Here is a 17,088-nt window from a genome sequence, read left to right as displayed (position 1 = left end):
TTGATTAATTGATTATACACTACATTTAACGAAACCTATTGATATCATTTGTTTATATACTTATACATTTTTGTTTTGAACGATATTCGATGGAATTAAGTAAATAATTTTAGTAAATATTGTCAATTTTGAGCTTTTGTTTAACTTCTGTTATATCTAATCTACCTACTGAACTCGACCGATCCTATAAAAAAAAATAACATTACCTATTCCTAAAAAGGCTTTTTCATTTCTCATGCTTTGAAAGTGGGTCGTTGTTTTTCTAAGAAGTGTGCAGAAAATGTACGTTTCTGCACTAGCGTCTTTCTTTCGTAGTTGGTTTTTTTTTACAATAAGCAATTAAACTTTAATTTTAAACGGATTTGTTGTACAATTTCCATTCTGATATTTAACTTCTTATTCTATAAATAACGATACATTTACCTAAATTGTTAAATGTAAGTACCCTCAAGAAAGACTATAAAAGTTTATATGTACTTCTTTCCTTGTATTCCAAATGAAAATTAGAGTTGAGAGTGAAAATTAATTCAGGTGAAAGGCACCATTTCAGCCTCGGACTATTGGCGATGTGAAAAACAGTATGAGTCTTATGTTAGAATTTTTTTTTCCAGTTTGATTGTTAACATTTGAATCCCTCACTTTGATTAGAGTCCCTCGCTAGGCTTGGAGTTAAAACTCCAAACTAAACTAAACTAAACTGTAAAATTCTTCGTTTCGTTTAGGATTTAATTTACACCCACGCCGTAAATATGTCTTTTTACTCCCTTGTGACACAAACTACTAAAGACTACAAGAATTACATGATAAAAATACAAACATAATTAGGTTGTCTATGATTTTTAGTAATATTTATATTGACTCCACCATTGCGCATTATGGTAATTCTGATTTTGACATTTATTGCTTTAAGCTAAAAGGGCCATCTTATATTTATTAGTACACTTAAACTTTTAAAGTTCATTTTTATATGATAATAATATATAAAACTTTTCGTAAATTCAAAATTAATTACAATACAATTTATAAGTACATTTATTATTGGCAGATCATTATACAAATGATAATTTAATAATTTTTACATGGTTTACTATAATAAGACAAAGATGTCAGGCTCACGTCAGTTAAAAAATAAAAATATATATTTCATATTGACCGAATGTATATTCAAGAAAACTCACACATACATTGTAATATGATTGACAATTGATTGAATTTTTACCACATAGGTACCCCAATAGGACTTATATCTACAGATTATTAAAAATATAACTGTTTAAAATGTTCAGTTGGTAAAAAGAATACCAGATCAAGCACTTGGCTGGCAGATTTTATCGTGGACAGTCTTTATTGATTTTATTTTTTATTACTAGCACTTTATATTTATTGCTATCAAGTTATATAATAAACAATAAAGTTTTAGTATTTGAACTTTTATATAAAATACTACTATGGTAGCACTATACAGTATTTCTAATTTTCTACTCGTACTTATTGCAACTTAAAACATTGCAAGCAAAAACTAACAGAGGACCTACCGCGAACCACATTCGTCGTGTTGCCTCTCTGTCGCACTTATAAAATTTTACGTAAGTGTGACGGGGCGGCAACACGTCGAACGTGGTTCGCGGTAGGCCCTCTGCTCAGAAAACGGTTTTGCAAATAAACCGTTTATTGAATTTCAACTCTATGAACCACGGAATAAGGTTAAATATGGCATAAACGTCATGAATCTTTTTTCTAATAATTTGTAGCTCTTACGTACGCCGGTCCGTTCCTTTGCTACTCGTCAAGGACGTTTCCGGAGCCACGGGTAAGTAAGATCCGTTTCTTCGAATACCCGTTTATCCGTGGAAACGGCTCTTAATTACACGTTTCTTAATTACACGTGTGGAACGGGCCAGAAAACCGTTTACTTATTGTTCGGAAACGGGTATTCGGAACGTGTAAACGAAACACGGATCCGACCGCGAGCCCTAGTGTGTATACGCTGTGTACAAGTTAGCGGCAAAGCCGTGGAAAACTGGCTAAAATGTGTACCGTGTTGAAAAGTGAAGTTTAAATTTACCGCTAAACATGTGCACCTTCAAAATAGGTATTGTTGAAGAAAAACTTATAATGAACTGTATAAACCGGCGTTTTATGCCGTTAATTTGACAAAATATCGTTACGAAGACTTCGCTCGGAATATCGTAATTACCTGTGAAATGAGTATTTGCCTGGGTTATTTGGCCCTGTGACACTACAATCCGGCACACTACACGACACCATTTTCACTACATTACTTTATTTATAGTTTTCTTCCTGATTCAGTAATATTTTTTACATTAAAAAATACGGCAAAATATGCTCGTGGCCGACTGCGGGTGACTGCGGCCGACTTCTAACTCAATAATGGTCACGTTCTCATATGTAGTGTGCCTCTTTCGCACTCATTGGATGTTCATATACGTGATGGCTTCCCTTTCGTACACTTCATCTGTCTTTTAGTTTGACAGGTCTGTGATGCTGTGTTAAATCGCAGTTATCGCACCGACTAAGCCTCAGATGCTAAGTCGAACAAAGTAATCCGTACGTCCGGCCACGTCCCTCGGGTCAAAAAGTTTAGAAGCCCAAGGTCTCAGGTCAAGCCTTATTTTTGAACAAAAATTTTTTAATGGTGTTAATATGAATTTGATTTTATGTTAATACAGCTTATATTTTCCTCGTATTGGTTTGGTGGTAAATTGTGTTTCACTCGGTAGCAAAATTTATTTTAACCCTTTCAACGGTCACGATTCCACTTTTCGAACCATTCGCTACGCTCGTGATTTAGTTTGGCAATCTTTTGTTCGTTCGATATATAGAATCTTGAGTTGCGAGCGTTAAACAAATTATGCCACTGATTGAAAAAACTTTTTCACCACATCAAAATAAGGAAAATACTAACTGTAAAATATCAAACAAAATCAAAGCAAATCAATTCAAAACGAAAGTTTTATAGTAGTTTATGTGACTGCTACATAATAAAAGGCGTTAAAATACACGAGTGTGGGTTTAAGAAACGAACGTAGTAAGTTTCTTAATAGGATCACACGAGTGTTTTAATGTCTAATTATGTACAGTTACATACACTATTTTATCTGACACACATATTATAAACTTTCTATGATATATTCACTACCCCAAATTACAGCCAACGTCGGAGCATCGTTGCTCTCTTGGCGGACCTCGCGGATGGTGGCGTCACCGAAATATTTTTATCGCTCATTTTACACGAAACTTTAGCCACAGCTTTTGCTAGTTACTTTAAAAACCACAACACATTCATTTTATACTTAAAATTAATTAAAAGATAAACTGTACGTCAAATGGCGGTAAATTAAGTTTTTTCACGCATGTCACGCATTCGTAGTATTTTTTTTTTATCAGAGACAAATTAGAGTCGGGGGCCTATTTTCGTATCATTCAATACATGCGTAATATGTCAAAATTGTATGCAATTGATATTTCATTTCGAACAAAAAGGCATCTCGATTGATATTAAAATAGAGGGCAAATCGAATTTTTACAAGCTTTTATTTAACTTAAAATGTACCTATTGTACGGGTCAAATCTTGCAAGTTAAATTTGACCCACTTCCCGGTTTCCGATGAAGCTGAAAATTTACATACATGTGTAAATCGGGTGACAATGCAATATTATGGTACCATCGAGCTGACCTGATGATGGAGACAGGAGGTAGCCACAGGAACTCTGTGATAAACTGATAAAACAACGCAACCTAATTGTGTTTGGGGTTTTTATAAGTGTCTTGATGAGTATTAGTTGCCTGTGGAAAGAAAGGTACAGTCAGCGATAATGGCTCCTCTACATGATGGCCCAGCGTAGGCCAGTCCTAGGGACGCATTTATGCGTTAGAGGGAGCAAGTGATATTGCCATCTCACTTTACCGCATAGCTGCGTCCCTTGGACTGGCCTACGCTAGGCCATCGTGTAGAGGAGCCCTAAAAGCTAGTACCAAAAATGAATTTTTTGCCAAAAACTTTTTATTTAGATATGTTCAAAATTTTAATGTATAACCATTTTTTTTCTTTATTGAAAGAGCTTTGTCACTGAGTGATGATGTCGCTCTGTAAGTAGTACATAAATCTTATCGTCTACTTAAGCCTACATTTACCAACTTATAAATTAAGTTTGCAGCCTCTGACAGCGGGTGGGACAATATATAATTACATCCACCAATCTTAAAAAAGTTAACGTCCTCAATCTCTCGGCGAACTGATTCGTTGCGCGAACACATTCCATTAAGATGTGATAGACGTCTTCCTCTACATCACACTCAGAACAACTCGGTGATGGAACTTTACGCATCACGTTAGAAAATTGATTTTGATGTAGTTATGAAGCAATTACAACATCATCACAGATAAGAAATTTGTTGTAACAAAACAGTTTATCGTAATGTTGGCCATTATTTACGGATTTTGAAGGCATCATTGAGGGTTTATGATATGTGTGTAGATAAAAATATTTGTGACATTAACTATGAAAAGGGACCTTATTGCCGGTGGCGCTTACGCCAGTGTCAACGATGCTCCTATATCATAAACAACGCCGCGCTACGCAGTGCGGCGTAAGCGCCATCGACAATAAGGTCCCTTTTCATAGATAATGTCACAAATATTTTTATCTACACAAAAGCCAAATAACGAAACAAATCAAAATTGATATTTGATTTTGACTTATGTGGATAACATGCACTTTCTCATCAGTTTGTTGACAATCACGAGAGCATTTGGCATGGTGAAATAGTTATTTTCACGTCAGCAGCTGGAACAAGGGTAATTTGCTGCTTAAAAACAGTGAGCAAAATCGCATTTTGCTCACTGAGTGAGACAAAATAACATTCAAGTGACCTTCATATTCGAATGTCATTTCAACGTGCGGGGCCTAATACAAGTTCGAAGTATTCGGATTCTATTGTCTTTGTCCCTTTCACGTCATTAGCAAAAAGAAAGAGACAAAAAAGTGCATACGTAATTCAACGATATATTGACGGTTTATAATAGACCCCCGAAATAAGTCAGACCGCATCGTTCCAAAACACCCTACGGGTTTTCATTCGTAATAATTAATTAATGAAATAAAAGTTTAAAATTTAATAAAAATACCATATTTTACGTATTTTAATATACAATCAAAACAATATACTTATACAAATTTACGCAATTGTTACGCAGTAAATAATTCTACTTAACGATTTTTAAGGATCGCTACTATAGTTGACAAATAGTAGTATCCGCAATTCGGACCGTATCTTACAAAAATTTTTTTTAACAAAAAAAAGTCGACGATATAACTGTCAATTGATGTTCGTTAATTCATTATTTTCGTATCATTTTATTGAAATTTCTTTCGCTTTGTTTTATTGCGGTAATTAAAGTTAATTGTTAGAATACCTTCAGAAAGTGAAATAGTGATGAAGACGGATTATATTTTTTCAGGTTGTATTTTTTGATGGCTGACTGACGTGAAAAATTTTGTGTACTACACGAGATCAAAGTTATTTACATCTCGTGCGCTTTTGAGTCTCTTACTACGCTCAAGATTCTAAATTAGATCTATTATAGAATCTTTCGCTTGCACGGGACTCAAAACAAGCACTCGAAGAAATATCAAACTTTGCTCTCTTGTTGTACAAATAACTATTTTTGTTTAACCTCTCGTGTCCTCGTGCAAGTAAGAGATTTATACTCGCTACGGTCGTGGTTCGAAAATTGGAATTTTCAGCGTTGCGAGGGTTTCAAAGCAAGAGGGTTAAACAACTTTGCCCCCTTAGAACCTTTTTGCAACCTTATCAAATCAACCTTAACTGAACGTAATAAAAAATGTTTCATTCAAAAGCACCATTTTAAAGTCAATTCTACCAGCTAACATAAGGAAACAACTCAAAATTTGCATCTGATTACTTTGCCACACATGTGGATAAAATGCAACTTTCTCATTAGTTTTTGAACAATCAAGAGGGCCTTTACCAGTTGATGTGGTGAAAAATATTTTGTCTGCAATATGCTCGGAAATGTTCACCTTATTGTAGCAACTAGAACAAGAAGATCTTCATTATGATCAAAATCAAATTAAATAATTCAAACCATTATTGTCCTGTTGGTAGCGGACGGAAAGTTCATTATTTTTTAATACTTGCTTTCAGAATTGTCACAATTGCTGCTAACTTATCTTGGTTTGACTCTAGAATCAAAATACCGTTATACCTATGCTTATTGGTTATAAGTGAACAGTAAGTACATAGCTGAAGAGGCACACAGATGGAAGAGTTAGTTTAGATGACTATTTATGACTTCATTTAGGATATTTATGACTTCATTTAGGATATTTATGACTTCATTTAGGAAACTAGAGTATAGTAGATGCAAACCAAACTGACGACCGAGGTCATATCACTATCTCTCTCATCCTACCTACGACCACGCGAGTGTGAATGAGAAGTTTTACGATCCCGGTCGTCAGTTTGGTTTGCGTCTACTATAACGATAAGTATGGTAACTATAAAAACGCGGTTTATCTTAAAACAGGTTTTTAGTTTTACTCTAACGTATACTTAAACTTTCAAACACACAAGTTTCGATTGACAAACCACGCCAAGCGCAGCCAAATTAAAAAGTTGTAGAAATACTTTAACCTTCAGACTAGATGCTTCAGGTGCTACACGTATCTAAATTGTCAGAATTCAGTGTAGATGTACTATTAAATACGGAACCCTAAAAGCAAGGAACAAAGAGAAATTGGTTGGCGGCGGCGGCACGTGCGACGCGGTCCACCTGCCGACAGGTGCAGCGCCAGCCGCGCCTGCACGCTGCACAATCATCGCTGCGCCAGCTTGCTAAAGCCGGCGCGAATCTTAATTTATATTTTCGATTACATTACATTCTTTTCGAATATTAAGGCCCAGTAAGTTTGGGTTCTCTCACTTTCACTAAGCGTAAGCGCGAGCGAGATGGATATGCCTGCCCGAGTGCGCTGATATCATGTTTTTTAAGTTAAATTTATGTACGTTTAAATAAATAAAATGAGTTTAAGTTCCATCAAACATGAGATTACCGATTTTTAGGAGCAACTTTAATATAATTAGCTTGGCTTTAGCTTTTACATTTTGTGAAAAATTTGCTGCAAATTATAAAGTGCATTTTAGGCCCATGTTCGCGATTTTAGGGTCCCATACCTTAAGAGCGCTCCACGGTAGATATAGTTTTCACGCTTCGTGTATTTAGTTAGTTTTCTTAAAAATGTCGAAACTATGGCTAAAATCTTCAATAACCCATTCTCCGCCGCATCAATCAATCCACAAGGTTTTCCCAAAAAATCCAAATGTATTTCAATGAATCCAGCTTTAATGATTCGTTTGAACTTTGAAGACAAATGACATTTCCCCGAAAGTCAATCTAATTTGAATAAATTGAATAAGTTAATACCGGAACAAAGAATAACTATACTTGTAATAGATTCTGTCTCAATTTTCTTAAGAACAAGGATTGTTACCTTTATTGATTATTGTTAATTACAACATACGTTCGGTCGTAACATGCGGTTCCATGATAACAAGAGAGCTTATAGTCCAAGATCCCAGAGCCGCCAGGCCTTCATGAATAAAATGTATGGGATAATATAGTGTTAGTATGTACTTTTAATATCTGCATACTTGCTACATTGGCCCGACGGCCATTTGTCCGGTACAAGGCGTTAAAGGCTGGTAAAAATATTACAAACTCAATATTCTTATGGCTGATTTTTATGTATGTTTTAGAAAACATTGTTGAAAATTGACAGTCAACATTGCCAGACCATTTCCGCTGGCAATAACTATTACCAGACGCTTTAAAACTGTCAAAAAAATATTATAAGTATTATAACTTACGTATATTCTCACTCTTGATTTTTATATATGATACTCAGGGAACTATTACAAGCGATTTTGTAAGTAGCCAGATCAATTGCAGGGGCCCAACCATCCCCCAGACCCACATAAAATTTCACACAAATACACATATAAACTTTTTGTGGTCCTGGGGGATGGTTCGGTCCCTCCAATTGGTGTGGCTACTTACAAAATGTAATAGTAATAGTTCCCTGAGTATCATATATAAAAATCAAGAGTGAGAATGAAAGTAAAGTTACAAATATTTTTTGACAGCTTTAAAGCGTCTGGTAATAAATAATAATTGTCGCCGGCGGAAATGGTGTAGCAATGTTCATTAAAAATTTTTAACAATATTTTCTAAATCATACACAAAATCAGCCATAAGAATTTAAGAAAAATTAGTCATATTTTTACCTAAATTTAGCACCTTGTACCGGTCAAATATAGCAAGTATGCAGATATTAAAAGTACATACTAACACTATATTATCCCATACATTTTATTCATGAGAAAATAAGTAAGGCCTGGCGGCTCTGGGATCTTGCTCTATTACAATATCGCTGGCCCAATATTACAGGCTTCTTTGTTACATTTTCAAGATAGTTGAAATACGACTCAATGTCACTATGACAATGTTCACATTTCAGTTAGATAAAAGTGAAACATAGATATAGAAATAGATTATAATTGTAATTGTAGGGTAGGTATTCACTTGCGTTATTGAAGACAAAATTATTATTTTTTTCTTTTCACTGCGCTATTGTTTTTTCTTGTTGGTCGATTCGTTTCGTGTTAGTGCCGGTTTTTTTATTGCCTTTTAGTTTTTTACGGCGGTTAATTTATTTGTTAAAAAGTTTTTTTTATATGTAATTGTGTCAATTGAAGACAGGGCCCTCGCTAGGGATACGGGCGACCCTGTGCCCGAGGTGACATTTTTGAAATGCTGGTTTGATTTATGCGATGCCGGGTCCGGCATCACCATCAGTCAGAAAGCAATGGTGATGCTCGAGTTGAAGACCCGGCGTTGTTGTTATGAGTAAAGGTAGACCCATGGTCCCCGCATTGAGTACGGGCGGCCATGGGCCCAGGTTGAGATTTGTAAAGTTGATTTTTTATGATAGGGGTTTGGTTTTTAAGATGGATGTTTGATTTAAGATTTTAGTTTAGAGTTTAGCATGTTTGATTTTTTGAAGATAGGGGTTTGATTTTGAAGATAGGGGTTTTGTTTGAGATTTTTGGTTGAGTACACGAGTTGGGACCGCAGTAGGTGTTATAAAAATACTCGACGGACGCTGGTGCCCATCCGTCGGTTTTCCCTTAGTAGCCTTTTACGACACCCACGGGACGAGATGGGGTGGTGCTATTCTACTAACCTGGGGTTAACCTGTTAAACCTAGAGTTACGATGGTTACCAGTCCAATTTGACACTGGCTTAAAAGTTAGGTACACCGGTTAACCCCGAGTTAGTGGGATAGTGCAAGTGGCGCCCCTTATATAATATTGCAAAAAACTATCTCACGCAAAAAAAGTTGGCAACCCTACCGACATGATTTCGAGTTTCCGTTTCACGCGATTATGTACCGATTATAATATTTATGCTGAAGTTTAGATATAAAATAATATTAACTTATTCTGGAGATTTAAGGACAAACATTTTATTTTACAGACTGCAAGTGTTAAATTTTTTAAACGTCATAATTTCATAGAAGTTTGACGTTTAAAGTAACTTGGCTAACTCTACCGATTGTAGACGTGAAAGGAAAAAGTAAGTACAATAGGGAGTAATACTGCAATGTTCTGCCGCCAGAGAGCAGTACTATCTTATCACATAAACCATAGAGTAGCTTAAATATAGATAGTAAGCCTTAAACAGTTATTTGAGAAGTTTTAAATATGAAATTGATGCATTAAAGCTGTTTGTTTACAGAGGCCTACCGCGAAACGTGAAATTTCGTTATCTGAGGGCCTACCGCGAACCACGTTCTACGTGTTGCCTCCCTGTCACACTTACATACAAATTTACAAGTGCGACAGAGAGGTAACACGTCGAACGTGGTTCGCGGTAGGCCCTCTGGCCTCTTAATTGCTCAAATAACGCAAGAGTGATGGAGAGGCAGATAACGAACTTTCGTGTTTCAGGATTCCCTCATAATGTGGTAGTGGCGCCCTCTACGCAGTTTTGCGTAATATCCCATGTTGTTCGGGCATGGCCAACGATAATCGGAAGCCTAAGTTTTATTATGTATAGAATTCCTTTAAAAATTAAAGAGAAACCAAATACGTAAAGGTGGTTAAACACGGGACGGGGAAAAATACGGGACGCGGTACTTAAATAGGGTGACAAGTCCCGTATATACGGGGCGTATGGCAACCCTAAATATAGGTATACTACATATAGTTACACTATGTCCGTCAATGTACATTATTGTTACTTATCAGTATGTAGTAATTAACACTTATACAGACATTACAGACATCTACGTTACAATATCACATCTCAATCTTCCCACACATTTTTATCTGTTAATCTGATACTTTATAGTAGGTTTTTTTTTTTAAATTGTTTTTTATAACTAAACATATGGTATTGTTAAATATCATTTAAAAAAGTATCTACGGTTTAGGATGAACAATAACTAAAGTAACAATGACAATTTCTATACTAACCTCAGATCTTGGGAATCGTCTTGTTCAAATATTTGATCATGATCTTCTTGTGATAAATTAAGCTCGCTGAACTGCTGCTCCACGGAATTCGACATTTCACTTAAATTCAAGACACAATTACTGCGATAAAATACTGAACAGGTTTAATGATGTTTGAATTTCTATAAAAAACACTATGTCAAAATTATCACGTCTTCCATAAAATCCTGCGTAAGTGTGGAATCCAGAGCAAAGTGGGAACACCGGTAGTCCCAGCCACCGTCAAGACGCCCTTCGTCGCGTATCCAGAGCGCGATAATGCAGAGCGTCGCGAGGATACTTCCGGTGGTATGCCGGCCGGTGTGTACATACACGTGGTTGCTTGGTATTCAACGTATCTGTTTATTTTTGTATTACATAATACGTATGGTCCGAAGTAAGCAAGGTACGGCGCGGAATGCGACCGGTGACGGCAGAGTGATCGGCGGACAGCGGCGTCGCTTTGCCGAGCGAGCGGCGGACTCGCTCGGTAAACGATTCGGAGGAGAAGGGATGGACGCGAGAATCACGTGTGCGCCGCCGTGTGTAAGGTACGGTGTGCCGGCTATCAAGATCACTTCTCAACTGAGCTGCTTGGCTAACTGATGTGGTACGTGTGTGACTAAACGGACGACAACGCCGCCGAGTCGATTCTCTGTGCATCCATTTCGTGCAGATTTTGTTTGAGAATGCGCGCGCTGGGCGTGGTTGTGCTCGGGGCCCGAGGGGAGAGCGAGCGCGGTACGAGTTAGTGAAGCGCGTGTATCGATCAACTTGTATCGAGATTAGTAACAGGTGATTTAATCTTTGGTAATATTGTCAACATTAAACAAATTTCACATCCTATAAAAAAACATTAACATCTCATGAGAAATAATTAAATTGTCATTGGAAAAGTTACTTACCAAGATATGAAAGGTACCTGCGTAAAATTATACCAAAATAACTGCAGCAATATAATTATGCGCGTGCGATAGAGAAAGGAAATTGCAAGTCTGAAACGAAATTCTTAGTGCTTAATGTGCTTACTTTTAGGTGTTCTAGTTTCATCGAGGCAGATCTTTTAGGCCGCGAAGAACAAGCATGTCTTATAAGTGTATTATATGGATTTGCACCCGTATGTACCGTCTTGTATGAAATGGCATTAATAAAAGTTGTATACCTATGTTCTTATAACCATAAAAAAGTGAGATACGGTAATCTAGAACTTTAGAGTAATTCTTGATCAGGCTGAGGGATATATGTCACCCACACAGTATTTCGTTTACCATAGTTATGACTCATAACTTATGAGTGTCATGGGCAGAATAGCTCCCACATAGTCAATTCTAACAAGGCTATGGGAAAGTGTCATCCAACACCCAAATACTGGTCATATTACAAAAATACATAAGCTTACACATGTATAAAAACAAAAAATAGTCCGACATGCTTTAAACTTGTTCGGATTTTGCGATAAACCACAAAAACTACTGGTCATGTGAACTCAAGTGGCTCCCAAAGAGACATTATTAGATCTAGAAGCGAGTTGTGAATAAATTTTCAGGGACTGATACAGGATGTTTATTTAGTCACCTGCAATAATTTACGGGGTGAATATAAACCCCGAAAACGCGAAAAAAATTGACTCTCCCATACAAAACGTCAAGGTCAGACAGATAACCAAATATGAAAAAAAAAATTCGCGATTTCGAGGTTGGTCCCGTAGTAAAAGTTGCTCAGTATGGCCAATATATTCACCTCGTAAATTATTGCAGGTGACTACATAAACATCCTGTAGAATGTTTTGCAGATTTGGAATTCAAACCAGACTATGATAATCGATATACTCAGCCTGATAAATGCCTACTTACACGTAATTTTTTTCAACGGATAAACTGCTGTAATTCGTCAATGCTGTAAAAATCTCCCCGTAAAATTTTGATAGCCCAGTCTCGCTGTGGAAAGAGAAAAGTCTTCAAATGTCATTCTACGACTCTTCTCTTTTCGAACGGACTCTATTAATCGTTGACTGTAAACACTACCGGCGAGTACTTTTCTCCCCCGAAAAATTGTCATTGGCAGAACGAGACGGATGAGATGTATGCAGCCCGGAATTAAGTCTACATGGAATGTATGGCCTAAAAGAACGCAACGGTATAAGTACTAACAGTCCACAATCTCCAAAATTGGTGTAGTCAGATTAAAATAATCGAGTAGGCTAGCGCAGTCGACCGGAACAAACTGATTTTTGTTGTCATTAAAAACTACTTGTTATTTATCTAAGTCCAGTAAATGTTATGATTTTTCGATTTTATTTCACGTATCTTATCGACATTAGTCAACCGTGTTCTAATCACTAAAAGCAATAGCAGTTCGTGAAGTATATTTGTTACTGGGTCCGTGCCACGGCGCCCCGCGCCCATGCGTTTTCTACAGCGTTCGCCCGGGGCCCGCGGAGGGCGGTCGCCCGACACCGCCTACTTCGTCTGGTACAGGCGTCATCCGCCTCGTGTCCCGCTTCACCTTAAAATTAAGTAGTCGAGACGTCGATCCAAGGAGAGAAAACGCCCTTGCTTACTTCGGCAGACCACCCTCGCTCCACATTAAGTATCCCTAAACCTAGGTATTAGGTAGGCGTATCCAGCTTAGCAATATATATTTTGTAATTAAAACATCTTTCCTTTCCTAACGAATAACAAATGAAAGCATGATTATCAGCGATAAATAAAGTAAAGCAATTTAGCGGTAATAGTTGGCCGGGCCGGGCAGCATGCGGCGTACGACAACGGACAGTCGTGTGCACAGGCGCGGGCGGACATAAACCACTACCGCGCACATGCACGTGCTGCGAGCGCACACTCTTTAATCGCACACCACTATACCCCCGCCACTCATTTATACTAATAGCAATACCAGATATAGGTATCTAGTGCAAAGCAATGGTTTTGGTTTGATGCAGCGGGAAAAAAATACGGCCAAGTAAGAAACAAATAAGTAAACCTATCTATGCCATCTACAAAACTAGGTGACAAAAAACCACGCCAATGGCATTGAGCTCAGAAGTAAAATAGTATTTTTTAGAGACTAAAATTTGCGAAGTTAAACTAGTAACTTTTGCCTTCATTAGTATGTATGCCCAAAAAGATATTTTAACTAAACAATTCCGGTCATAGGTATGCAGCTCAGTTTAATTATGAGGCATTGTGTTTTACTCAACTCAGGAATTTTCACCATAGGTATAAGGGTGAATTTTGCGGACAAAATGCATTAGAATTTACTCCTTACGAACTATTACCGTAAACTGGGGCTATTCGGTACAATTTCGATACTCCATATTTAATATCAATATTAATGTTTTATATTTTTAATGGATAAAACGCATCTTTCTTCACCATTGTATGTACTACACATGTTTGAATTATTAACACAGATTGGGCAATAAAAAGATGGGCTTTATGGAAATCGATGGGTCTCGCTCTGGTTATGAATGAATTTTGAAGGTTGTGTTGTTTTAAAGGTGACTAGGGCTATTTAAGGAATTAAAAAAGCGGCCAAGTGCGAGTCGGACTCGCCCGTGAAGGGTTCCGTACCATTTATGACGTATTAAAAAAAAACTACTCACTAGATCTCGTTCAAACCAATTTTCAGTGGAAGTTTGCATGGTAATGTATATCATATTTTTTTTTTAGATTTTTCATTCTGTTATTTTAGAAGTTACAGGGGGGGGGGGGGCATATTTTTTCACTTTGGAAGTGTCTCTCGCGCAAACTATTCAGTTAAAAAAAAAAATTATATTAGAAACCTAAATATCATTTTTGTTTTGTTTCCAAATAGTCCCATGGCTCTCAATCAGCCCCATTTTACGCTAAGTATATATAAACTCCGCCAATTAACATTGTTATTAGTTGACATTGAATAAATAAAGTTTAGGGTTTCCATGCAGCCGTTGCAGGGAGATGTGCAGATAAATGTTTTTTTTTTTTTTTTATAAGTTACACGAAACAACGTCAGTAATGTTTGATTTTACTTTCCATAAATTTTCATACTCCAGGCTTATATGAAAATCGTTTTTTTAGGAGTACTTATACTCCAAAAAATTATGCAAGGTATAAAAAAATAAAGAACATTTGATAAATATTTCTGGGTAGCTGTTACTAATTTACCTAATGGCACAAGCGAACCAAGGTAAATAGGTCTTAGTTCTTAAAGTATGTCTCGATCATACGTGGTTTAGATATTTTAGATATTGTAGGCCGCTCAAATAATTATGAGGTATATAAAAAAGTGGGTGCTATGCTATTTGCCGTTGAAACTTATCATACATTCATAATAATTGACTCAAAAGTGACAACCCCAAAATTGAAATGCCATGCGCTACTTGTAGGTATAGAATTCAATAGAAATTAGAAACTACAATGTTTATTGACAGATTTGGGTTACACTTGGCAGTATGTATCATTGTGTGACAGGGATAACAATCTTGATTCTCTAGTCCCCGTGATACTATATATAGGTATTTACATCACGTTACACAATGGAGTGGAAGCACCATTATTTATGAAAACTACCACTTAGTTATTAGTGTGGTGTTGTAGTACACTGATAAAAGTTAAGAAAAATAACTCCTAGTAGTTACTTAAGTACCACTTATCTACCACCAAAATCTTTATAATAGGACTGCTGTAGACCGATATCCGATCTTGACCCTTCCGGGTAAAGATTGGAAATAAGCAATCCGATCTTTACCCATTTAAAAAACAACTTCCGTCTCGTTATTTTTATCCAGTACCAACGCGACGGTAAGAGATTTTGGCAGTCTATTTAGTATGTAATGTATATTGTATGTGTGTGTAAACCTACTTACTGACACTGTATTTTTTTTTAATTTCCGCTACCCAAAGGTTGCCTGGAAGAGATCGCTTTTTAGCGATAAGACCGCATGTTATTTACCTGTGCTTATGTTTCTGTTTTCTTTTATTAAGGTGTGCAATAAAGAGTATTTGTATTGTATAGGGATGATGATACATGTTGAATTTTATAACAAAATCTAGTAAAATAGATAGCAAATGAGCAATTTTTCGCAAAAATGATTAAAAATACAGGACCTAATTTTCAAAATATAAAGTTTTTTTAACTTCCAAAAATGAAGTAAGTAATAGTACCATTCTTCTTCTTGTTGTTGTTAGGGGCTATGTAAGGCTCTACAGCCTATGTATCACTGCGACCCTGATCTATTGTAATCGCCACCTACTACAACTCTCGATCCAAGCCTGCAACTTCAAACAGCTGCACGATCTTTTTGATCTCGAGAGACTTTAATATACCTCCGGGCATAATATGTGTCTGCCCAGGGTTGAGTCACGACTGCGCATTAGGCAAGGGCACCCTGCGAGAATGTGCAAGGGCGTCTCCTCTGCCTCCATACAGAGCCTGCTGGAGCAGGGTGGGGTGGTCCCCATGTCACGTTTTCCCATAGTGTGCATGTGCTTGTTTAGGCCGCAGTGCCCAGTAAGCACCCTAACCAAGTTGCGCCGTTGGTTCCTAGACAGCGCTAAGGCATTCGAGGACGCCTTTTTGCTGAAGGCCTTGATGAGCGCTTTGGAATGGTTCAATCCTGTCGTTTTTCTCCAAAGCTGAATGGTTTTGTAATGAACACAAAACGGCTCAGGACTGTGGTTCTTCCCCTTAGCCCCTGCTCGCGCGAGATCGTAGGCCTTTTCGTTTCCAGCGATACCCGCATGCCCCGGGACCCAACGTAGAACAACCTTGTTCCTGGCTCCAAAGATGTACAATAGTTGCCTGCAGTTCTCAACCAGTCTCGATGTGGTGACATCAAGAGGTTAGGGCCAAGAGTGCCGCCTGGCTATCCGAATGGACGTAGATAGTATGGTTGTCGTAGTTGCATTGCAGGTTGATCGACGCACATTTTAGAATGGCGTATACCTCTGCCTGGAATATGGAGCAGTATCGTCCTAGGTTTAAGCTGATGCCTTTCCTAGGCGCTTCGCCATATATTCCGCAGCCTACTTCAGATCCGGATTTGGAGCCATCAGTGTACCGCCTCAGGCTTCTTCCTTTCCACTTAATTTGACTGATTTGACCAGTCCTCCCTTTTGGCGAGTTCCACTGAGTAGAGTTTGAGTGGACAAAATTTTGGTGTCATAGTGTCGAATTGCATCCCAAGAACAGGTATATCGTGCACAGATTCCTTTAACAGTTTGCGATAACCAGTTACCTCTCCTTGCGCCCGCTATTCTAAACGTTCTGGATCTCGCCTCCAATTCTAGATGCAGGTGAAGGGGTGGCAGATTTAGTATGGCCTCTAGGGCTGCCGTCAGGGAGGATGACATGACTCCAGTGACGATAACACAGGCAGTTCTTTGCAGGCTGCGAAGCTTTGCCACCGTTACCTTTTGCGTCGTTTTCCTGTACCATGCTACAGATGCGTAAGACACTATCGGCCTCACTATAGATGTGTACAGCCATAAGGTAATTTTAGATAGATA

General features: G+C 37.5%; 1 protein-coding gene across 4 annotated transcripts in view; it reads right to left on the bottom strand.

Annotated features, from left to right (window-relative positions):
• LOC133516131 (insulin-like growth factor 2 mRNA-binding protein 1) overlaps positions 1–17,088 on the bottom strand; it is a 103,805-nt gene that overhangs the window by 37,239 nt on the left and 49,478 nt on the right. Inside the window, exon 1 of one of the 4 annotated variants that reach the window (XM_061848920.1) lies at positions 10,583–11,480. The exons of the other annotated variants lie outside the window; for them this stretch is intronic. Within the exon in view, the coding sequence (XP_061704904.1) occupies positions 10,583–10,677 (95 nt within the window). The 5' untranslated portion in view covers positions 10,678–11,480. Of the gene's footprint in view, positions 1–10,582; positions 11,481–17,088 lie in introns of those variants that run through there. 4 annotated transcript variants of the gene reach the window in all.

The sequence above is a fragment of the Cydia pomonella genome, chromosome 1 (assembly GCF_033807575.1).
Source record: "Cydia pomonella isolate Wapato2018A chromosome 1, ilCydPomo1, whole genome shotgun sequence".
Classification (NCBI taxonomy): domain Eukaryota; kingdom Metazoa; phylum Arthropoda; class Insecta; order Lepidoptera; family Tortricidae; genus Cydia; species Cydia pomonella.
The sequence above is the reverse complement of the archived record's forward strand: the minus strand, read 5'-3'. Positions and strand labels throughout refer to the sequence as shown.